The 25,147-nt window shown below is 45.5% G+C and overlaps 1 protein-coding gene across 1 annotated transcript in view; it reads left to right on the forward strand.

Moving 5' to 3' along the window:
• LOC106609732 (contactin-1) overlaps positions 1 to 25,147 on the forward strand; it is a 37,811-nt gene that overhangs the window by 4,808 nt on the left and 7,856 nt on the right. Inside the window, exons 2-18 of the mRNA XM_045722493.1 lie at positions 9,114 to 9,226; positions 10,882 to 10,917; positions 11,130 to 11,256; positions 11,604 to 11,785; positions 12,090 to 12,185; positions 14,265 to 14,471; positions 15,108 to 15,207; positions 15,468 to 15,652; positions 15,843 to 15,967; positions 20,890 to 21,007; positions 21,407 to 21,557; positions 22,392 to 22,519; positions 22,776 to 22,948; positions 23,103 to 23,394; positions 23,634 to 23,783; positions 23,891 to 23,961; positions 24,359 to 24,611. Of these exons, the coding sequence (XP_045578449.1) occupies positions 9,172 to 9,226; positions 10,882 to 10,917; positions 11,130 to 11,256; positions 11,604 to 11,785; positions 12,090 to 12,185; positions 14,265 to 14,471; positions 15,108 to 15,207; positions 15,468 to 15,652; positions 15,843 to 15,967; positions 20,890 to 21,007; positions 21,407 to 21,557; positions 22,392 to 22,519; positions 22,776 to 22,948; positions 23,103 to 23,394; positions 23,634 to 23,783; positions 23,891 to 23,961; positions 24,359 to 24,611 (2,449 nt within the window). The 5' untranslated portion in view covers positions 9,114 to 9,171. The remainder of the gene's footprint in view (positions 1 to 9,113; positions 9,227 to 10,881; positions 10,918 to 11,129; positions 11,257 to 11,603; positions 11,786 to 12,089; positions 12,186 to 14,264; positions 14,472 to 15,107; positions 15,208 to 15,467; positions 15,653 to 15,842; positions 15,968 to 20,889; positions 21,008 to 21,406; positions 21,558 to 22,391; positions 22,520 to 22,775; positions 22,949 to 23,102; positions 23,395 to 23,633; positions 23,784 to 23,890; positions 23,962 to 24,358; positions 24,612 to 25,147) is intronic.

Raw genomic sequence — 25,147 nt, forward strand, 5'->3', positions numbered from 1 at the left:
GTTCTAGGGCAACGGTGTCTAGATGGAATTTGTATTTGTGGTCCTGGCAACTGGACCTTTTTTGGAACACCATTATTTTTGTCTTACTGAGATTTACTGTCAGGCCCCATGTCTGACAGAATGTGTGCAGAAGATCTAGGTGCTGCTGTAGGCCATCCTTGGTTGGGAACAGAAGCACCTCCCTCTCTCTCCTCTCTCTCTGTCTCTTAGGTCACAATCTGACTCTGAAGGGCTCTGGGACTGCATAGTGACTTTAGGACAAACAGGGTTCAGTATAGTAGCTGGACAGACAGGGTTCAGTATAGTAGCTGGACAGACAGGGTTCAGTATAGTAGCTGGACAGACAGGGTTCAGTATAGTAGTTGGACAGACAGGGTTCAGTATAGTAGCTGGACAGACAGGGTTGGGTATAGTAGCTGGAATAGACAGGGTTCAGTATAGTAGCTGGACAGACAGGGTTCAGTATAGTAGTTGGACAGACAGGGTTCAGTATAGTAGTTGGACAGACAGGGTTCGGTATAGTAGCTGGACAGACAGGGTTCAGTATAGTAGCTGAACAGACAGGGTTCAGTATAATAGCTGGACAGACAGGGTTCAGTAGAGTAGCTGGACAGACAGGGTTCAGTATAGTAGCTGAACAGACAAGGTTCAGTATAGTAGCTGGACAGACAGGGTTCAGTATAGTAGCTGGACAGACAGGGGTTCAGTATAGTAGCTGGACAGACGGGGTTCAGTATAGTAGCTGGACAGACAGGGTTCAGTATAGTAGCTGAACAGACAGGGTTCAGTATAATAGCTGGACAGACAGGGTTCAGTAGAGTAGCTGAACAGACAGGGTTCAGTAGAGTAGCTGAACAGACAGGGTTCAGTATAGTAGCTGAACAGACAGGGTTCAGTATAGTAGCTGGGACAGACAGGGTTCAGTAGAGTAGCTGGACAGACAGGGTTCAGTATAGTAGCTGGGACAGACAAGGTTCAGTAGAGTAGCTGGACAGACAGGGTTCAGTATAGTAGCTGGACAGACAGGGTTCAGTATAGTAGCTGGACAGACAGGGTTCAGTATAGTAGCTGAACAGACAGGGTTCAGTATAGTAGCTGAACAGACAGGGTTCAGTATAGTAGCTGGACAGACAGGGTTCAGTAGAGTAGCTGAACAGACAGGGTTCAGTATAGTAGCTAGACAGACAGGGTTCAGTAGGGTAGCTGGGACTGACAGGGTTCAGTATAGTAGCTGGACAGACAGGGTTCAGTATAGTAGCTGAACGGACAGGGTTCAGTCGATTAGCTGGGACTGACAGGGTTCAGTATAGTAGTTGGACAGACAGGGTTCGGTATAGTAGTTGGACAGACAGGGTTCAGTATAGTAGCTGGACAGACAGGGTTCAGTATAGTAGCTGAACAGACAGGGTTCAGTAGATTAGCTGGACAGACAGGGTTCAGTATAGTAGCTGGACAGACAGGGTTCAGTATAGTAGCTGGACAGACAGGGTTCAGTATAGTAGCTGGACAGACAGGGTTCAGTATAGTAGCTGGACAGACAGGGTTCAGTATAGTAGCTGGACAGACAGGGGTTCAGTATAGTAGCTGAACAGACAGGGTTCAGTATAGTAGCTGGACAGACAGGGTTCAGTAAGAGTAGCTGAACAGACAGGGTTCAGTAGAGTAGCTGAACAGACAGGGTTCAGTATAGTAGCTGAACAGACAGGGTTCAGTATAGTAGCTGGGACAGACAGGGTTCAGTAGAGTAGCTGGACAGACAGGGTTCAGTATAGTAGCTGGGACAGACAGGGTTCAGTAGAGTAGCTGGACAGACAGGGTTCAGTATAGTAGCTGGACAGACAGGGTTACAGTATAGTAGCTGGACAGACAGGGTTCAGTATAGTAGCTGAACAGACAGGGTTCAGTATAGTAGCTGAACAGACAGGGGTTCAGTATAGTAGCTGGACAGACAGGGTTCAGTAGAGTAGCTGAACAGACAGGGTTCAGTAGAGTAGCTGAACAGACAGGGTTCAGTATAGTAGCTGGACAGACAGGGTTCAGTATAGTAGCTGGGACAGACAGGGTTCAGTAGAGTAGCTGGACAGACAGGGTTCAGTATAGTAGCTGGGACAGACAGGGTTCAGTAGAGTAGCTGGACAGACAGGGTTCAGTATAGTAGCTGGGACAGACGGGGTTCAGTATAGTAGCTGGACAGACAGGGTTCAGTAGAGTAGCTGAACAGACAGGGTTCAGTATAGTAGCTGGACAGACAGGGTTCAGTATAGTAGCTGGGACAGACAGGGTTCAGTAGAGTAGCTGGACAGACAGGGTTCAGTATAGTAGCTGGGCAGACAGGGTTCAGTATAGTAGCTGGACAGACAGGGTTCAGTAGAGTAGCTGAACAGACAGGGTTCAGTATAGTAGCTGGACAGACAGGGTTCAGTAGGGTAGCTGGGACTGACAGGGTTCAGTATAGTAGCTGGACAGACAGGGTTCAGTATAGTAGCTGAACGGACAGGGTTCAGTAGATTAGCTGGGACTGACAGTGTTCAGTATAGTAGCTGGACAGACAGGGTTCAGTATAGTAGCTGAACAGACAGGGTTCAGTATAGTAGCTGGACAGACAGGGTTCAGTATAGTAGCTGGACAGACAGGGTTCAGTATAGTAGCTGAACAGACAGGGTTCAGTATAGTAGCTGGACAGACAGGGTTCAGTATAGTAGCTGAACAGACAGGGTTCAGTAGAGTAGCTGAACAGACAGGGTTCAGTATAGTAGCCGGACAGACAGGGTTCAGTATAGTAGCTGGGCCAGACAGGGTTCAGTAGAGTAGCTGGACAGACAGGGTTCAGTATAGTAGCTGGACAGACAGGGTTCAGTATAGTAGCTGGACAGACAGGGTTCCGTATAGTAGCTGGACAGACAGGGTTCAGTATAGTAGCTGGACAGACAGGGTTCAGTAGAGTAGCTGGACAGACAGGGTTCAGTAGAGTAGCTGGGACAGACAGGGTTCAGTATAGTAGCTGGACAGACAGGGTTCAGTAGAGTAGCTGAACAGACAGGGTTCAGTATAGTAGCTGGACAGACAGGGTTCAGTAGGGTAGCTGGGACTGACAGGGTTCAGTATAGTAGCTGGACAGACAGGGTTCAGTATAGTAGCTGAACGGACAGGGTTCAGTCGATTAGCTGGGACTGACAGGGTTCAGTATAGTAGTTGGACAGACAGGGTTCGGTATAGTAGTTGGACAGACAGGGTTCAGTATAGTAGCTGAACAGACAGGGGTTCAGTATAGTAGCTGAACAGACAGGGTTCAGTAGATTAGCTGGACAGACAGGGTTCAGTATAGTAGCTGAACAGACAAGGTTCAGTATAGTAGCTGGACAGACAGGGTTCAGTATAGTAGCTGGACAGACAGGGTTCAGTATAGTAGCTGGACAGACAGGGTTCGGTATAGTAGCTGAACAGACAGGGGTTCAGTATAGTAGCTGAACAGACAGGGGTTCAGTATAGTAGCTGGACAGACAGGGTTCAGTAGAGTAGCTGAACAGACAGGGGTTCAGTAGAGTAGCTGAACAGACAGGGGTTCAGTATAGTAGCTGAACAGACGGGGTTCAGTATAGTAGCTGGGACAGACAGGGTTCAGTAGAGTAGCTGGACAGACAGGGTTCAGTATAGTAGCTGGGACAGACAAGGTTCAGTAGAGTAGCTGGACAGACAGGGTTCGGTATAGTAGCTGGACAGACAGGGTACAGTATAGTAGCTGGACAGACAGGGTTCAGTATAGTAGCTGAACAGACAGGGTTCAGTATAGTAGCTGGACAGACGGGGTTCAGTAGAGTAGCTGAACAGACAGGGTTCAGTAGAGTAGCTGAACAGACAGGGTTCAGTATAGTAGCTGAACAGACAGGGGTTCAGTATAGTAGCTGGGACAGACGGGTTCAGTAGAGTAGCTGGACAGACAGGGTTCAGTATAGTAGCTGGGACAGACAAGGTTCAGTAGAGTAGCTGGACAGACAGGGTTCAGTATAGTAGCTGGGCAGACAGGGTTCAGTATAGTAGCTGGACAGACAGGGTTCAGTAGAGTAGCTGCGACAGGGTTCAGTATAGTAGCTAGACGACAGGGTTCAGTATAGTAGCTGGGCCAGACAAGGTTCAGTAGAGTAGCTGGACAGACAGGGTTCAGTATAGTAGCTGGGGCAGACAGGGTTCAGTATAGTAGCTGGACAGACAGGGTTCAGTAGAGTAGCTGAACAGACAGGGTTCAGTATAGTAGCTGGACAGACAGGGGTTCAGTAGGGTAGCTGGGACAGACAGGGTTCAGTATAGTAGCTGGACAGACAGGGTTCAGTATAGTAGCTGAACGGACGGGGTTCAGTAGTTAGCTGAACTGACAGTGTTCAGTATAGTAGCTGGACAGACGGGGTTCAGTATAGTAGCTGAACAGACAGGGTTCAGAAGAGTAGCTGGACAGACAGGGTTCAGTATAGTAGCTGGACAGACAGGGTTCAGTATAGTAGCTGGACAGACAGGGTTCAGTATAGTAGCTGGACAGACAGGGTTCAGTATAGTAGCTGGACAGACAGGGTTCAGTATAGTAGCTGAACAGACAGGGTTCAGTATAGTAGCTGGACAGACAGGGTTCAGTAGAGTAGCTGGACAGACAGGGTTCAGAAGAGTAGCTGGACAGACAGGGTTTAGTATAGTAGCTGGACAGACAGGGTTCAGTATAGTAGCTGGACAGACAGGGTTCAGTATAATAGCTGGACAGACAGGGTTCAGTATAGTAGCTGGACAGACAGGGTTCAGTAGAGTAGCTGAACAGACAGGGTTCAGTAGAGTAGCTGGACAGACAGGGTTCAGTAGAGTAGCTGGACAGACAGGGTTCAGTAGAGTAGCTGAACAGACAGGGTTCAGTAGAGTAGCTGAACAGACAGGGTTCAGTAGAGTAGCTGGGACAGACAGGGTTCAGTATAGTAGCTGAACAGACAGGGTTCAGTAGAGTAGCTGGACAGACGGGGTTCAGTAGAGTAGCTGGACAGACGGGGTTCAGTATAGTAGCTGAACAGACAGGGTTCCGTAGAGTAGCTGAACAGACAGGGTTCAGTATAGTAGCTGAACAGACAGGGGTTCAGTAGAGTAGCTGGACAGACAGGGTTTAGTATAGTAGCTGGACAGACAGGGTTCAGTAGAGTAGCTGGACAGACAGGGTTCAGTATAGTAGCTGGACAGACAGGGTTCAGTATAGTAGCTGGACAGACAGGGTTCAGTATAGTAGCTGAACAGACAGGGTTCAGTAGAGTAGCTGGACAGACAGGGGTTCAGTAGAGTAGCTGGACAGACGGGGTTCAGTAGAGTAGCTGAACAGACAGGGGTTCAGTAGAGTAGCTGAACAGACAGGGGTTCAGTAAAGTAGCTGGGACAGACAGGGTTCAGTATAGTAGCTGAACAGACAGGGGTTCAGTAGAGTAGCTGGACAGACGGGGTTCAGTAGAGTAGCTGGACAGACAGGGTTCAGTATAGTAGCTGAACAGACGGGGTTCAGTAGAGTAGCTGAACAGACGGGGTTTCAGTATAGTAGCTGAACAGACGGGGTTCAGTAGAGTAGCTGGACAGACGGGGTTTAGTATAGTAGCTGGACAGACAGGGGTTCAGTAGAGTAGCTGGACAGACAGGGTTCAGTATAGTAGCTGGACAGACAGGGTTCAGTATAGTAGCTGGACAGACAGGGTTCAGTATAGTAGCTGGACAGACAGGGTTCAGTAGAGTAGCTGGACAGACAGGGTTCAGTATAGTAGCTGGACAGACAGGGTTCAGTATAGTAGCTGGACAGACAGGGTTCAGTATAGTAGCTGGACAGACAGGGTTCAGTAGAGTAGCTCGACAGACAGGGTTCAGTATAGTAGCTGGACAGACAGGGATGCTGGGGCCAGTACCGTGGAAAGGTGGGGGTATCTCTAGGATTCTCTACAGATATAGGGTATCAGAGGTGTGTTAAGGACACTAAACACGACTACGGTATGCACTACATCCTGTGTTCAATCAGGAGTGTATTATGCATGCAGCATGACTGCACTTTTTCATAATGGTGAGGTGAGGGGCGGAGCTATAGCGTGACTGGCTGCAGCCGATTGAGACTGGTGTTGTGTTGTCCTCTGAGAGAGCTGAGAGTACTGCAGACTCAGAGCAGCTCTCTCTCTCTCTCTCTCCCCCTCTCTCTCTCTCTCTCTCTCTCTCTCCCTCTCTCTCTCTCTCTCTCTCTCTCTCTCTCTCTCTCTCTCGCTCTCTCTCTCTGTCTCACCATCGCACCCTTTCTCTCTCTCTCTCTCTCTCTCTCTCTCTCTCTCTTTCTATTTATCTCTCTGTCTCTCCCATACTCACTCTCTCACCCTCTCTCGCTCTGTGCCTCTTTCGCTCTCCCTATCGCTCTATCCTCACTCTCCCACTCTCTCTCTCCCTCCCTCCCTCTCAGTATTCAGAAGGTGTGTCTTGCTGCAGGATGACTCTCATATGCTGCTGCAGAACTGATGTGTGAGCATGTGTGACGCCAGACAGGACCCGTCTGAGCGCTGCAGTGTGTGTGTGTGTGTGTGTGTGTGTGTGTGAATGCATATATTAGGGAAAAGCCCTTCACAGAGAAAAGCCTGCATGACTACAGTATATGTGGAGAATATTGTTGACTCATGAGTGTTATAAATCATTTAAACATCCAAAGTGAATTGATATGGAGATTGCACACTGGGGGGTCTATCTAATAGAATCCAGTTTTATTTATACAGCTAAAAGCTGAATTGTGTATATACCAGAATATTCAACAATAAAACAAACCAAATGAATACATGAATTCAGATCTGTGGCTGCTGCCACACTGAGGGTACTGTCAAACTGATAAGGATAGTGGACGGAGCGTATGAATAGAATCCATAGATCTGTGGCTGCTGCCACACTGAGGGTACTGTCAAACTGATAAGGATAGTGGATGGGAGCGTATGAATAGAATCCATAGATCTGTGGCTGCTGCCACACTGAGGGTACTGTCAAACTGATAAGGATAGTGGATGGGAGCGTATGAATAGAATCCATAGATCTGTGTGTGTGACATTGTGGTTGTTGTGGATATGAGGAAACACAATCAGCAATGATGAGCACAAGATCAAGCCATCTTGTTATCTGAGTGGCTTTTTAATTTTATTAGATACAACTCAGGTTCAAGTTTATTTCATTCAGCAAAGAAGATAAACAATAATTGTATTTCCTCTCTAGGTGATGTCATTTCTCTCTCTCCTCTCTAGCTGATGTCATTTCCTCTCTCCTCTCTAGCTGATGTCATTTCTCTCTCTCCTCTCTAGCTGATGTCATTTCTCTCTCTCCTCTCTAGCTGATGTCATTTCAGCTGTGTCTTTCTCTCTCTCCTCTCTAGCTGATGTCATTTCTCTCTCTCCTCTCTAGCTGATGTCATTTCTCTCTCTATTTCCCAGCTGTTGTAATTTCTCTCTCTATTCTCTCTAGCTGATGTCATTTCTCTCTCTATCCTCTCTAGCTGTTGTAATTTCTCTCTCTATTCTCTCTAGCTGATGTCATTTCCTCTCTATCCTCTCTAGCTGATGTCATTTCCTCTCTATCCTCTCTAGCTGATGAGATTTCCTCTCTCTCCTCTCTAGCTGATGTCATTTCTCTCTCTCCTCTCTAGCTGATGTCATTTCTCTCTCTCCTCTCTAGCTGATGTCATTTCCTCTCTCTCCTCTCTAGCTGATGTCATTTCCTCTCTCCTCTCTCTCCTCTCTAGCTGATGTCATTTCTCTCTCTCCTCTCTAGCTGATGTCATTTCTCTCTCTCCTCTCTAGCTGTTGTAATTTCTCTCTCTCCTCTCTAGCTGATGTCATTTCCTCTCTCTCCTCTCTAGCTGATGTCATTTCCTCTCTCTCTCCTCTCTAGCTGATGTCATTTCTCTCTCTCCTCTCTAGCTGATGTAATTTCCTCTCTCTCCTCTCTAGCTGATGTCATTTCCTCTCTATCCTCTCTAGCTGATGTCATTTCTCTCTCTCCTCTCTAGCTGTTGTCATTTCTCTCTCTCCTCTCTAGCTGATGTCATTTCTCTCTCTCCTCTCTAGCTGATGTCATTTCTCTCTCTCCTCTCTAGCTGATGTCATTTCTCTCTCTCCTCTCTAGCTGATGTCATTTCCTCTCTATCCTCTCTAGCTGATGTCATTTCTCTCTCTCCTCTCTAGCTGTTGTCATTTCTCTCTCTCCTCTCTAGCTGATGTCATTTCTCTCTCTCCTCTCTAGCTGATGTCATTTCTCTCTCTCCTCTCTAGCTGATGTCATTTCTCTCTCTCCTCTCTAGCTGATGTCATTTCTCTCTCTCCTCTCTAGCTGATGTCATTTCTCTCTCTCCTCTCTAGCTGATGTCATTTCTCTCTCTATCCTCTCTAGCTGTTGTAATTTCTCTCTCTCATTCTCTCTAGCTGATGTCATTTCCTCTCTATCCTCTCTAGCTGATGTCATTTCCTCTCTATCCTCTCTAGCCGATGAGATTTCCTCTCTCTCCTCTCTAGCTGATGTCATTTCTCTCTCTCCTCTCTAGCTGATGTCATTTCTCTCTCTCCTCTCTAGCTGATGTCATTTCTCTCTCTCCTCTCTAGCTGATGTCATTTCTCTCTCTCCTCTCTAGCTGATGTCATTTCTCTCTCTCCTCTCTAGCCTGATGTCATTTCTCTCTCTCCTCTCTAGCTGATGTCATTTCTCTCTCTCTCCTCTCTAGCTGTTGTAATTTCTCTCTCTCCTCTCTAGCTGATGTCATTTCCTCTCTCTCCTCTCTAGCTGATGTCATTTCCTCTCTCTCCTCTCTAGCTGATGTCATTTCTCTCTCTCCTCTCTAGCTGATGTCATTTCCTCTCTCTCCTCTCTAGCTGATGTCATTTCCTCTCTTTCCTCTCTTAGGTGTTTCTCTCTCCTCTCTAGCTGTTGTCATTTCTCTCTCTCCTCTCTAGCTGATGTCATTTCTCTCTCTCTCCTCTCTAGCTGATGTCATTTCTCTCTCTCCTCTCTAGCTGATGTCATTTCTCTCTCTCCTCTCTAGCTGATGTCATTTCTCTCTCTCCTCTCTAGCTGATGTCATTTCTCTCTCTCTTCTCTAGCTCATGTCCTGTCCGTTACAGACCTCTGTCCGGTCTGTGTGTCAGTCAGTAGACAGTCATGGCAGTCACAGCCCTGGTCCTGCTCGTTCTCTCCTCCTCACTGTCACACACTGGTGAGTAGCTCTCAACAGACTGCTTCTGTCTTCTATACATGTCTTAGAATGAACTACATTAGACATCATATGAGAAGGACTACTGTTTTTACTAAGTCCAAGTTGCTCTGTTCCACCTCATGTGTGACTGGAACATTGTGATACAGTTTAATCCAAGTTGCTCTGTTCCTCCTCATGTGTGACTGGAACATTGTGATACAGTTTAATCCATGTTGCTCTGTTCCTCCTCATGTGTGACTGGAACATTGTGATAGAGTTTAATCCATATTGCTCTGTTCCTCCTCATGTGTGACTGGAACATTGTGATAGAGTTTAATCCAAGTTGCTCTGTTCCTCCTCATGTGTGACTGGAACATTGTGATAGAGTTTAATCCATGTTGCTCTGTTCCTCCTCATGTGTGACTGGAACATTGTGATACAGTTTAATCCATGTTGCTCTGTTCCACCTCATGTGTGACTGGAACATTGTGATAGAGTTTAATCCATGTTGCTCTGTTCCACCTCATGTGTGACTGGAACATTGTGATACAGTTTAATCCATGTTGCTCTGTTCCACCTCATGTGTGACTGGAACATTGTGATACAGTTTAATCCAAGTTGCTCTGTTCCACCTCATGTGTGACTGGAACATTGTGATAGAGTTTAATCCATGTTGCTCTGTTCCTCCTCATGTGTGACTGGAACATTGTGATAGAGTTTAATCCATGTTGCTCTGTTCCACCTCATGTGTGACTGGAACATTGTGATACAGTTTAATCCAAGTTGCTCTGTTCCACCTCATGTGTGACTGGAACATTGTGATACAGTTTAATCCATGTTGCTCTGTTCCTCCTCATGTGTGACTGGAACATTGTGATAGAGTTTAATCCATGTTGCTCTGTTCCACCTCATGTGTGACTGGAACATTGTGATACAGTTTAATCCAAGTTGCTCTGTTCCACCTCATGTGTGACTGGAACATTGTGATACAGTTTAATCCATGTTGCTCTGTTCCACCTCATGTGTGACTGGAACATTGTGATAGAGTTTAATCCATGTTGCTCTGTTCCACCTCATGTGTGACTGGAACATTGTGATACAGTTTAATCCATGTTGCTCTGTTCCCTCATGTGTACATTGTGATAGAGTTTAATCATTGCTCTGTTCCACCTCATGTGTGACTGGAACATTGTGATACAGTTTAATCCATGTTGCTCTGTTCCTCCTCATGTGTGACTGGAACATTGTGATAGAGTTTAATCCATGTTGCTCTGTTCCACCTCATGTGTGACTGGAACATTGTGATACAGTTTAATCCAAGTTGCTCTGTTCCACCTCATGTGTGACTGGAACATTGTGATACAGTTTAATCCAAGTTGCTCTGTTCCACCTCATGTGTGACTGGAACATTGTGATACAGTTTAATCCATGTTGCTCTGTTCCTCCTCATGTGTGACTGGAACATTGTGATAGAGTTTAATCCATGTTGCTCTGTTCCACCTCATGTGTGACTGGAACATTGTGATACAGTTTAATCCAAGTTGCTCTGTTCCACCTCATGTGTGACTGGAACATTGTGATAGAGTTTAATCCATGTTGCTCTGTTTAAGTTTAAGCCATGTTCTAGCCATGAGAAACTAAACAAAGTGTCCTTTATTTCTCCCGTCATTTTGCAGTGGCAGTCTTGTTTGGTGAGCCCAGGATCTTTGGAGGTAAGTGGAGTCTGGTTTTGATTGTCATGACCATTTACTCTGTAAAAGCTTGTAATGCACTGACGTACAGCATTAACTCCTAAACGCTGAATCGCAGTAAAATGGGTCTGGTTTCATGTGTGTTTATCGACCATTCACAGTCATTAAAGTTATATTGACATAATGTTGCTGTAATGTTGTTGTAACATCACTGTGATGTTGTGTCCTGTCAGATGATGCTACGGGCTACGGTCCAATATTTGAAGAGGAGCCTCTGGATATCGTCTACACAAAGGAGTCACCTGACAGACATATCTCCATGAACTGTAGAGCACGGGCCAACCCTGCACCCACATACAGGTAACCCCACACACACACACACACACACACACACACACGCGTGCACACGCACACACACACGCACACACACACACACACACACACACACACCCAAATCAACCCGTACAATACATTAAGGTAACACACATTACGTCACATATCATTGGAAAACCAAAGTTAACAGGAATTTAAGAACATTTTAAAGATCTACTGCCATGTAGTCACAGACATTCACAAGGTGTTTTGAATGACTTTGATTGGTTCTAGAGTCGTACAACTTTCAGAGGACATGGAGAGGAATGACTCATTCCAATTTATACAAAAACATCAATTTCTGGGTAAAAAGGGAGATCCATATTTCCCCCCAGATGGAGGCGTGATAACTGGGAGATCAAGCTGATGGAGCTGCCTAATGAACACTACAGTCTGGTGGGAGGGAACCTCATCATAAACAACCCTGAAGAGAAGAAACATGCAGGGACCTACGTCTGTGTTGCCAAGAACATTTACGGCACCGTCATCAGCAAGGAGGCCAAGGTCAAGTTTGGATGTGAGTATTGTCGCGAGCCATGACCAAATTTCATGTTGAGAGAGACTAGTACTGGATGTGAGTTAAACTGGTTGACTCTGGTCAACAGGTTCTATTTCTCTCTCACAGTAGATGTGCTTATTCACATCCCCATGGTTTCTGAAACTGAATTGACTAACAAACACAGGAAGTATTATGTCGTGTGTGTAGTCCCTATGTCATTGTTTCTGTCTGTGGTATACAGCTGTGTTGTCTGTGGACACCTGGAATCATAACTATATGCTAGAGTTAAACTGACCATTGCGTTATCTTTCTCTGTCTCCAGACCTGGAGGAGTTCCCAGATGAAGAGAGGGACCCTGTGACCGTGAAGGAGGGCCAGGGGGCCGTGCTGCTCTGTGCTCCTCCCAAGCGATGGCCAAGTTAGTGCCTCAGACTTACTAGAATACACATGATGGCCAAGTTAGTACCTCAGACATACTAGAATACACATGATGGCCAAGTTAGTACCTCAGACTTACTAGAGTACACATGATGGCCAAGTTAGTACCTCAGACTTACTAGAGTACACATGATGGCCAAGTTAGTACCTCAGACTTACTAGAGTACACATGATGGCCAAGTTAGTACCTCAGACTTACTAGAATACACATGATGGCCAAGTTAGTGCCTCAGACTTACTAGAATACACATGATGGCCAAGTTAGTGCCTCAGACTTACTAGAGTACACATGATGGCCAAGTTAGTACCTCAGACTTACTAGAGTACACATGATGGCCAAGTTAGTACCTCAGACTTACTAGAGTACACATGATGGCCAAGTTAGTACCTCAGACTTACTAGAATACACATGATGGCCAAGTTAGTACCTCAGACTTACTAGAATACACATGATGGCCAAGTTAGTGCCTCAGACTTACTAGAATACACATGATGGCCAAGTTAGTACCTCAGACTTACTAGAATACACATGATGGCCAAGTTAGTACCTCAGACTTACTAGAATACACATGATGGCCAAGTTAGTGCCTCAGACTTACTAGAATACACATGATGGCCAAGTTAGTGCCTCAGACTTACTAGAATACACATGATGGCCAAGTTAGTGCCTCAGACTTACTAGAATACACATGATGGCCAAGTTAGTACCTCAGACTTACTAGAATACACATGATGGCCAAGTTAGTACCTCAGACTTACTAGAATACACATGATGGCCAAGTTAGTACCTCAGACTTACTAGAGTACACATGATGGCCAAGTTAGTGCCTCAGACTTACTAGAATACACATGATGGCCAAGTTAGTGCCTCAGACTTACTAGAATACACATGATGGCCAAGTTAGTACCTCAGACTTACTAGAATACACATGATGGCCAAGTTAGTACCTCAGACTTACTAGAATACACATGATGGCCAAGTTAGTGCCTCAGACTTACTAGAATACACATGATGGCCAAGTTAGTACCTCAGACTTACTAGAATACACATGATGGCCAAGTTAGTACCTCAGACTTACTAGAATACACATGATGGCCAAGTTAGTACCTCAGACTTACTAGAATACACATGATGGCCAAGTTAGTGCCTCAGACTTACTAGAATACACATGATGGCCAAGTTAGTACCTCAGACTTACTAGATCACTCAAACTAACAGTCATACTTGTCTTTTCCTACTAGCCCTGACTCTGCTGATTGCTACTTTATTGAAGAAAAATGTACTTACTATGACTGTGATATGTGGTTGACCCACCTAGCTATCTTAAAGGCCCAGTGCATTCAAAAACATGTTTTTGCTGTGTTTTATACATGTTTCCACACTATGAGGTTGGAATAATACTGTGAAATGTTCTGCCAATAACAGCAAATTTTCAGTTTTCATCTCCCCGCTCAGACCACTCCCAGACAGTCCTAGAAAAAGTATTGCTTGAGAAATTGCTTTTTGCTAAAACATATTTTAATTGAAAACAATCACAGTAAGGTACTTAATTGTTATCCAGAAATGATTTGATAGTGAGATAAAAATGGCTACATTGGACCTTTAAGATCAATGCACTATCTTCAAGTGGCTCTGGATAATAGCATCTGTTAAAGGACTCAAATTTAAAGGTAAACATTCGGACTTGTAATCTATTCAGTGCTGAATCATAGAACTTCATGAAGAAAGAGCTGTTCAGAACACCGTTGTTCACAGTACCTCAGAGTTACACAGTACACAAAAATAAACCAATTGATTGGTTGATTGATTGACATCTGAGTTTGATATTCATCCCAGCAACTGTAGGAAAATCTTGTCAGACCTTTGAAAGAAATCCAATACTGTATGGTTGTGAATGACGTGTTTGAAGAAAGAGCTGTTCAGAACACCGTTGTTCACAGTACCTCAGAATTACACAATACACAAACTAAACCCCCATAGAGACTCAGAGGTGATTCCGGTGAAACCGACCACCACATTCTTACTATTTGTGTTTTTTGTTCTTCCCATGTATCCCAGCTGAGGTGACGTTCCGTTGGATATACAACGAGTTTCCGGTCTTCCTCCACCCGGATAAGCGTCACTTCGTCTCTCAGAGCACCGGGAATCTGTACATCTCTAAGGTGGAGGCGTCAGACGCAGGGAACTACTCCTGCTATGTGTTCAACCCACAGATTGGCAAGGGAGTCTACTCCAAGTTCATCACTCTTATATCTACAGAAGAGAGTGAGTAGCCTATAGCTGTGATACCTATATAGTACACTAGTTTATAGCTGTGTTACCTATATAGTGCCTTATAGCTGTGTTACCTATATAGTACACTAGTTTATAGCTGTGTTACCTATAGTATATAGTACTAGTTTATAGCTGTGTTACCTACAGTATATAGTACACTAGTTTATAGCTGTGTTACCTACAGTATATATGCTAGTTTATAGCTGTGTTACCTATACAGTGTACTAGTTTATAGCTGTGTTACCTATATTGTACACTAGTTTATAGCTGTGTTACCTACAGTATATAGTACACTCGTTTATAGCTGTGTTACCTATATAATGCACTACTTTTGACCATTGTCTTTGCTTTGTCTTCAGCTCCGGGTAGATGTTACGCCTAGGCTCAGATCTAGGATCAGTGTAAACCCTCCCCAAAATCTAAGATGTTTCTTTAGATGGAAAGACAAAACTGACCTTAGATCAGTGTCTAGGTAGAAGTGCATCCTAGCCACAGATCTGGGATCATGTTACACTGCGAAATCTATCCCAAGACATTAGGCTGGGAAAAAACACAAAAAACTGACCATAGATCAATGTCTTTTGGGCAACTCCATAGTGTTGACCTATGACCCTTTCATCCCCACAGCCCCAGAGAAGAGGTACAAGGCCGACCTCGTAGTGAAGTTCCCTGACACCACAGCTATGCTCAACTACAACGTCACACTGGAGTGCTTCGCTCTGGGAAAGTGAGTCAGAATATGGAAATGACAGATATTTAGCTACTGATCAAACAAACACCAAGACTTTGGGGACTTTTGTTCACTTGTCAAACTGTAACTAGAGAAGATGGCATCCATTTGCTTATACATATTTTGTGAAACAGTTATGTATGCCTTATAAAGGGCTTATGGAGGATTCATTAAGCCTTCATAAGACACAAGGCCTGCCATTTGGGACATAACCGTGCTTAGATAGTTCCTTCTTCTCTTGTTGTCTTTGCATCCAGTCCGGCCCCTCATATCGTCTGGAGGAAGATAGGTGCTACCGACCTGCCTGCTAGCGCTCAGGTCAGCATGTCTGGAGCGCTGCTCCACCTCTACAACGTCCAGTATGAAGACTCAGCAGGGTACGAGTGTGAGGCCATCAACCAGAAATGGCAGGACTGGCATCAGGCATGGCTCTATGTAGAGGGTAAGATACCAAACTCCATCTCTACAATAACAGATCTGATATACAGTACATAGCACTGGCTTATAGCACTTTACATTACAATGTTAGTACCACTAACACTAAGATATGATTTACTGTAAACCACAACATATACATGCTTTCATTGTAGTATGTATGTGTTTCAACATTTAAATGATGTTTTGATTGACAGCTGCTCCTGAGTGGGCTGTGACCATCAACAACACCCAGAAGGACATAGGGTCAGAACACACCATGTCCTGTGTAGCTAACGGGAAGCCTGTCCCATACATCCGATGGCTCAAGGATGGATACTCGGTAAAGATGCCTGTCCTCTCCCTGCTGGCTGTCATTCTTTAACCTCTCTGGGGTATGTGGGACGTGACCGTCCCACCTGCGGGACACACTATTCAACAGCCAGTGAAATAGCAGGGCACCAAATTCAAAACAACAAAAATCTCATAATTCAAATTTCTCAAACATACAACTATTATATCCCATTTTAAAGATACACTCCTCCTTAATCCAACCACATTGTCCGATTTCAAAAAGGCTTTACGGCGAAAGCATAGCATTAGATTATGTTAGCACATCACCTTGACAAGAAAAACCACACAGCCATTTTCCAAGCAAGGAGAGGTGTCATAAAAAACAGAAATACAGCTAAAATGAAGCACTAACCTTTGATGATCTTCATCAGATGGCACTCATTGTCACAGTTGTCGTCGGTGAAGGAGGACCAAAACGCAGCAGGTAAGTGCAGGCTCATCTTGACGTTTATTTATTTTCAAAATGAATACCAAAATAACAAAACACTAGAACGAACGAACAACAACAACAACAACAACAACAACAACAACAACAACAACAACAACAAACAGTCTGGCAAAGCATAAGGCTCAACACAGAACAATCCAAAGACAATCTCCCACCATTAGACAAACAAACACACCCAACTAATATAGGACTTCCAATCAAAGGCAACACCACACAGCTGCCTTCAATTGGAAGTCCACCCCAATTAACCAAACATAGACATACAACTAACTAGATAACACATAGAAATACATAAACACAGACCATAAACCAAAAACCCGGAAATACTAAATCAAACACCCTATTTTCCAAAACACCACCCCGAACCACATAAAACAAATACCCTCTGCCACGTCCTGACCAAACTACAATACCAATTGACCTTATACTGGCCAGGACGTGACAGTACCCCTTAAAGGTGCTAACCCCGGAAGCACCTTAACAAAAATAACCCCAAGCAACACCAAAAAAGAAAAATTCCCCCCTACTAAAGGGAGGGAAGGGAGGGTGGCTGCCGTCAACGACGGCACTGTGCTACACCCCCCCTCCCCAACCCACCTATCTCTGGAGGTGGCTCCGGCTCTGGCCGTTCCAGGCTGTCGGGGCAGTCTGGCGGCTCGGGACAGTCTGGGCAGTCTGGCGGCTCGGGACAGTCTGGGCAGTCTGGCGGCTCGGGACAGTCTGGGCAGTCTGGCGGCTCGGGACAGTCTGGGCAGTCTGGCGGCTCGGGACAGTCTGGGCAGTCTGGCGGCTCGGGGCAGTCTGGGCAGTCTGGCGGTTCGGGGCAGTCTGGGCAGTCTGGCGGTTCGGGGCAGTCTGGGCAGTCTGGCGGTTCAGGGCAGTCTGGCGGTTCAGGGCAGTCTGGCGGTTCAGGGCAGTCTGGCTCCGGTTCAGGGCAGTCTGGCCACTCCGGCAGTTCAGGGCAGTCTGGCCACTCCGGCAGTTCAGGGCAGTCTGGCCACTCCGGCAGTTCAGGGCAGTTTTGCCACTCCGGCAGTTCAGGGCAGTCTGGCCACTCCGGCAGTTCAGCGCAGTCTGGCCACTCCGGCAGTTCAGGGCAGTCTGGCCACTCCGGCAGTTCAGCGCAGTCTGGACACTCCGGCAGTTCAGCGCAGTCTGGCCACTCCGGCAGTTCAGGGCAGTCTGGCCACTCCGGCAGTTCAGCGCGGGCCGCTCCGGCGACTGTTGACTGGCGGGCAGCTCTGACGACTGTTGACTGGCGGGCAGCTCTGACGACTGTTGACTGGCGGGCAGCTCTGATGACGACTGTTGACTGGCGGGCAGCTCTGATGACGACTGTTGACTGGCGGGCAGCTCTGATGACGACTGTTTACTGGCGAGGCTGGGTTTACGCACTTGAAGCCTGGTGCGTGGTGCTGGTACTGGGCTTACCAGATTTTGAACACGCACCTCCAGGCTAGTGCGGGAGCGGGAACAGGACGAGTCGGACTGGGTTGACGCACTTCCGGGTTCGCACGAGAGACAGGAGCTGGAAACCCAGGGCTATGGAGGCGCACAGTCGGTCTTGATCTTACCTCCTGCACAACCCGTCTTGGCTGGATGGAACTAGTAGCCCTGTACGAGCGGGGTGCTGGTACAGGGCAGACTGGGCTGTGCAGGGGCCTGATGGTAGCCGTGCGTAGAGTGGGAGTTGGGTAGCCTGGTCCTCGGAGGCGTACCGGCGACCAGATGCGCTGCGCAGGCATCCTCCTACCAGGCTGGATGCCCGCTCTAGCACGGCACCTGCGAGGGGCTGGAACAACGCGTGCGTATGGGTGAGATGGGTGAGATGTTTCGCTGAGGAGCGCACTATGGCGCACTCCACCCCACACGCTCCTCCATATAACCACGGGTAGCTGGCTTCCGGCTCTTCCTATGCCTAGCCAAACTACCCGTGTGCCCCCCCCAAAAAAATTCTTGGGGGTGCCTCTCGTGCTTCACCCTCAGCGCGTCCAAGGCCTCGTACCTCCGCCTCTCTGCCTTGGCTGCCTCAATTTCCCACTGCGGGCGGCGATAATCCCCAGCCTGGTGCCAAGGTCCGGCCCCGTCCAGCACTTCCTCCCAGGTCCACTTCTCCCACCAGTCCAACTCGAAATTCCTCTGCTCCTTCCTCTGCTGCTTGGTCCTGGAATGGTGGGTGATTCTGTCACAGTTGTCGTCGGTGAAGGAGGACCAAAACGCAGCAGGTAAGTGCAGGCTCATCTTGACGTTTATTTATTTTCAAAATGAATACCAAAATAACAAAACACTAGAACGAACGAACAACAACAACAACAACAACAACAACAACAACAACAACAACAACAACAACAACAAACAGTCTGGCAAAGCATAAGGCTCAACACAGAACAATCCAAAGACAATCTCCCACCATTAGACAAACAAACACACCCAACTAATATAGGACTTCCAATCAAAGGCAACACCACACAGCTGCCTTCAATTGGAAGTTCACCCCAATTAACCAAACATAGACATACAACTAACTAGATAACACATAGAAATACATAAACACAGACCATAAACCAAAAACCCGGAAATACTAAATCAAACACCCTATTTTCCAAAACACCACCCCGAACCACATAAAACAAATACCCTCTGCCACGTCCTGACCAAACTACAATACCAATTGACCTTATACTGGCCAGGACGTGACACTCACTTCATGTTACACAATACATTTATGTTTTGCTCGATAAAGTTCATATTTATATCCAAAAACCCATTTTACATTGGCCCGTAATGTTCAGAAATGTTTTTCCTCCAAAAACTTCCGGTGAATGAGCACATCAATTTATAGAAATACTCATCATAAACGTTGATAAAATATTAAACTGTTATTCAAAGAATTATAGATAAATATCTCCTTAATGCAACCGCTGTGACAGATTTCATGAAAGCTTCACAGGGAAAGCACACTTTGCAATAATCTGAGTACAGCGCTCAGAAAACAACATCAGGCAATACAGATACCCGCCATTTTGGAGTCATCTAAAATCATAAATAGCATTATAAATATTCACTTACCTTTGATGATCTTCATCAGAATGCACTCCCAGGAATCCCAGGTCTACAATAAATGTTGTTTTGTTCAATAAAGTCCATCATTTATGTCCAAATACTTCCTTTTTGTTAGAGCGTTCAGTAAGCTACCTCAAATGTAGGAAGCGCGACGAAGATTTCACGATGAAAAGTCAAAAAAAGTTATATTTACATTTGTAGAAACATGTCAAACGATGTATAGCATCAATCTTTAGGGCCTTTTTAACATAAATCTTCCATAATATTCCAACCGGACGATTCCAATGTCTTCAAAAATGTAATGGAACACAGCTACCTCTCAAGTCAGTGCGCGCCACTGAACTCATGTCATTCTCTCAGTCATCTGACTCTTGTTCTCTCTCTGTTCACTGTAGAAGCCTGAAACAACGTTCTAAAGACTGTTGACATTAGGAAGTGCAAAATGAACCCTAAGTCACTACAACCCTCAGATTTCCAACTTCCTGGTTGGATTTTTCTCAGGTTTTTGCCTGCCATATGTGTTCTGTTATACTCACAGACATCATTCAAACAGTTTTAGAAACTTCAGAGTGTTTTCCATCCAAATCTACTAATAATATGCATATCCTACCTTCTGAGCCTGAGTAGCAGGCAGTTTAATTTGGGCACGCCTTTCATCCGGACGTCAAAATACCGCCCCCTACCCTAGAGAAGTTAAAGGGACACTTCATGTTGGACAGATGATCACAACATTCTTAAAGGGATACATGTATCTACTTCCCCACAGTCAGATGAACTTGTGGATACCATTTGTATGTCTCTGTGTTCAGTATGAAGGAAGCTAGAGGTAGTTTTGCGAGCCAATTCTAACTAGCGTTAGCGCAATGACTGGACGTCTATGGGTCTCTGCTGGCATGCTTTTGTGGTAGGTGTTTTAATTAACACCTACCACAATTAATTTACATCTGTTGTGTAGATCCACTGTATAAGGATAGTGAAATAAGATGGACCTGATCTCAATTCAATAGGAAAGATTGGCACCATCTTATCTAGTACTAATTCAATAGGAAAGATTGGCACCATCTTATCTAGTACTAATTCAATAGGAAAGATTGGCACCATCTTATCTAGTACTAATTCAATAGGAAAGATGGGCACCATCTTATCTAGTACTAATTCAATAGGAAAGATGGGCACCATCTTATCTAGTACTAATTCAATAGGAAAGATTGGCACCATCTTATCTAGTACTAATTCAATAGGAAAGATTGGCACCATCTTATCTAGTACTAATTCAATAGGAAAGATTGGCACCATCTTATCTAGTACTAATTCAATAGGAAAGATTGGCACCATCTTATCTAGTACTAATTCAATAGGAAAGATGGGCACCATCTTATCTAGTACTAATTCTTTCCCAGTATGGTAAAGGTGAGCTGAAGTTCTCCAGTCTGACGTTTGAAGACTCTGGGATGTACCAGTGTATCGCTGAGAACTACTGGGGTATCATCTACGCCAGCGCTGAGCTACGTGTCATTGGTGAGTGTATAACACAAACTACCTGTGATTGGTTAGTCCGTAACACAAACTACGTGTGATTGGTTAGTCCGTAACACAAACTACGTGTGATTGGTTAGTCCGTAACACAAACTACGTGTGATTGGTTAGTCCATAACACAAATTACGTGTGATTGGTTAGTCCGTAACACAAACTACATGTGATTGGTTAGTCTGTGCCCTGAACTGCACCTGATTGGTTCGTCTTTGAAAACCAATATGTATCATTAACGAGCACACCACTACCGTGTTTCTCGTTTTGATTCTGGGAATATAAAAAACGACATAGTCATCAACTATAGCAACTACAAAGTTGTCAGTTATACACACAGTCTTCAATGATAGATAATTACATCCAATCACTTCCCTACCCCATCCCAGCTTGTGCCCCGACATTTGAGTTGAACCCAGTGAAGAAGTATCTTCTAGGAGCTAACAACGGCCGTGTGGTCATAGAGTGTAAACCCAGAGCTGCCCCCAGACCCAGGTTCACCTGGACCAAGGGAAAAGAAGTGCTCTTCAACAACTCACGGTAAATAAGGACATCTTTGTGGGATTTTTTTTTTTTTTTATGTAAAAGCACTACAAATACAAATGGTTGGTTGGTTGGTTGGTTGGTTGATTGATTGATTGAGTGATTTATTGATTGGTTGGTTGATTGATTGATTGATTTTGTTGGTTGGTTGGTTGGTTGGTTGGTTGATTGATTGATTGATTGATTGGTTGGCTGATTGATTGATTGATTTGTTGGTTGGTTGGTTGGTTGGTGATTGATTGATTGATTGATTTGTTGGTTGGTTGGTTGATTGATTGATTGATTGAGTGATTTATTGATTGGTTGGTTGATTGATTGATTGAGTGATTTATTGATTGGTTGGTTGATTGATTGATTGATTTGTTGGTTGGTTGGTTGGTTGGTTGATTGATTGAGTGATTGATTTATTGGTTGGCTGATTGATTGATTGATTTGTTGGTTGGTTGGTGATTGATTGATTGATTGATTTGTTGGTTGGTTGGTTGGTTGGTTGGTGATTGATTGATTGATTTGTTGGTTGGTTGGTGATTGATTGATTGATTGATTGATTTGTTGGTTGGTTGGTTGGTGATTGATTGATTGATTTGTTGGTTGGTTGGTGATTGATTGATTAATTTGTTGGTTGGTTGGTTGGTTGGTGATTGATTGATTGATTTGTTGGTTGGTTGGTTGGTTGGTGATTGATTGATTGATTGATTTGTTGGTTGGTTGGTTGATTGGTTGGTTGACATCTGAGTTTGTTATTCATCCCGGCAACTGTAGGAGAATCTTGTCAAACCTAAAAATCCAATACTGTATGGTTGTGAATGACGTGTTTCCTTCCCTCCATAGTATCTCCATAATGTTTGATGGGAGTCTGGAGATCCTGAACGCCACCAGGAATGATGAGGGGGTGTACACCTGCTTAGCTGAGAATGACAGAGGGAAGGCCAACAGCACAGGGACTCTCACCATCACAGGTATAACTCTCCATACAGCTTTACACAGCTGTCTAAAATGTGCCCTAATATTGATCTACCTTGAATGTTCATGTGTAGTTATTGGGTACGTTGGGGACAGTCAACCATATGTTTTTTGATCCCATTCTGATTCTGTATTGACATGAGTACTGTCCTTTAAAGCTGGGTCTGTGTACAGCCAGCATAATGTTGCACAGTGTGAGTCAACAGTCTTCTCCACTGTGTGTGTGTGTGTGTTGGTGTGTGTGTGACACAGAGGCGACACAGATCACAGTAGCCCCAGAGGACACTCAGGTGATGGTAGGAGAGGAGGTGCATCTGCAGTGCCAGGCCTCCTTTGACCCCAGTCTGGACATCACCTTCATCTGGTCTCTGGATTTCAGGGTCATCAACTTCTACCTAGAGTGGAAGCACTATGAACGCATCATGGTAGGAGGGATAGCACAAACCAGCAGGGTTGGGGGTCAATCCCATATCAATTCAATATATTCAGGAAGTACACTGAAATTCCAATTCTCTCACCTGTTTCTCAGGTGATGTGCCAATGTGTGAAGTGTTTAACCCTGTCTCTCTGTCCATCCAGGATCGTGAGGACAGTGGAGAGCTGAAGATAATGAATGTCCAGTTAAGACACGAGGGACGCTACACCTGTACAGCCCAGACTGTCGTGGACAACGTCACCGCGTCAGCGGACCTCAAGGTCAAAGGTCTTCCTGCTCCTCCCGGTGGGGTGAGGGTTGAGGAGATCAGGGACACCTCGGTGAAGTTGGTGTGGAACCGAGGGGCCGACCATGGCAGCCCCATCCTTGGGTACACCATCCAGACCAGGGACTTCTACGCACTAACTGAAGTGGACTGGAAGGACGCATCCACCTGTAAGTACAGGAGTATACCACCAGAGGGCGGAATTACTCTACCGCTGACAGCAACAACATGAAAACAGTTGCCTTTAATGCTGAACATACTTCTCTCTCTCTCTCTCTCTCTCTCTCTCTCTCTCTCTCTCTTTATCTTTCCTGTGCCTCCCTTTCTCTCTCTCTATCCCTCCTTTCCTTCCCCCTCTCGCTCTCTGTCTTTCTCTCTCTCTCTTTCTCTCTCTCTATCTCTCTCTCAGCCCCTACGGCCCTGGATGGCATGTCAGTGATGGCTGATGTTGTGGACCTGTACCCCTGGATGGAGTATGAGTTCAGGGTCTATGCTACTAATGAGTTTGGAGACGGGGAGGCCAGCATCCCTTCATTGAAGATCAAAACCTGGGACGCAGGTAGGGACCAGCCTGGGGCACTAACATGTTGTTGCAAAGAAATGTGTGCGTTTGTGTATGAGTGTCTAATAACACCTGTTGGAAACCCACTCCACTGTGTCTCTCAGTGCCTGTGGTGGCCCCGACCAACGTTGGAGGCTACGGGGGTAAAGATGGAGAGTTGGTCATCACATGGACAGTAGGTGTCTGAGTTTCTCTCTTCCCTCTGACACATTTCAAACCTTCTAACCATATTCTGATCCAGTGTTCTTCAGTCCTGGTTGTGCAGAACTACACGGTCCGCAGGCTTTTGCTCCAGTTAGTAACCCACCCGATCCAATTAATCAATATTTTTTTATTTGTTTTAGTACAACTCTTGTTTTAGTTTCTGTTCTGATGTGCAATGTGCTTTTTGTCTAAATACACTCACCTGTATTTTGCCATAATGTTTCATACAAAATCTACCTAAAGTTACTAATGTGGTTTTTCTTTGAGCAGCTTTTAATCAAAATGTTGGTCAGTTTGGTATGTTGTGGGTCTTGATGATTAGGTAAATAACAAGGATGTGATCTTCCTCTGTCATCTTCCATCCATAGCCCGTACAGCCACAGTACTTCTACGGTAAGAAGTTTGGCTACGTTGTGGCCTTCAAACCTCATGATGATGTTGACTGGTGGTATGAGACCATATCAGACCCAGAGACACGACGCTACGTCCATCGAGACGCCTCTTTCAGGGTCAAGTCGAACGACTTCCAGGTCAGGGAGTTCCAGGTGAAGGTGAAGACGTTTAACTCCAAAGGAGATGGACCCTACAGCCTGTCGACCACTATCTACTACCCACGAGATGGTGAGGATCATACTAACCCCTAACCCCACGAGATGGTGAGGGTCATATTAACCCCTAACCCCATGAGATGGTGAGGATCATATTAACCCCTAACCCCACGAGATGGTGAGGGTCATATTAACCCCTAACCCCATGAGATGGTGAGGATCATATTAACCCCTAACCCCACGAGATGGTGAGGGTCATATTAACCCCTAACCCCATGAGATGGTGAGGGTCATATTAACCCCTAACCCCATGAGATGGTGAGGGTCATACTAACCCCTAACCCCATGAGATGGTGAGGGTCATATTAACCCCTAACCCCATGAGATGGTGAGGGTCATACTAACCCCTAACCCCATGAGATGGTGAGGGTCATACTAACCCCTAACCCCATGAGATGGTGAGGGTCATACTAACCCCTAACCCCATGAGATGGTGAGGGTCATACTAACCCCTAACCCCATGAGATGGTGAGGGTCATACTAACCCCTAACCCCATGAGATGGTGAGGGTCATACTAACCCCTAACCCCATGAGATGGTGAGGGTCAT

Source organism: Salmo salar, chromosome ssa07, assembly GCF_905237065.1.
Source record: "Salmo salar chromosome ssa07, Ssal_v3.1, whole genome shotgun sequence".
Lineage (NCBI taxonomy): Eukaryota > Metazoa > Chordata > Actinopteri > Salmoniformes > Salmonidae > Salmo > Salmo salar.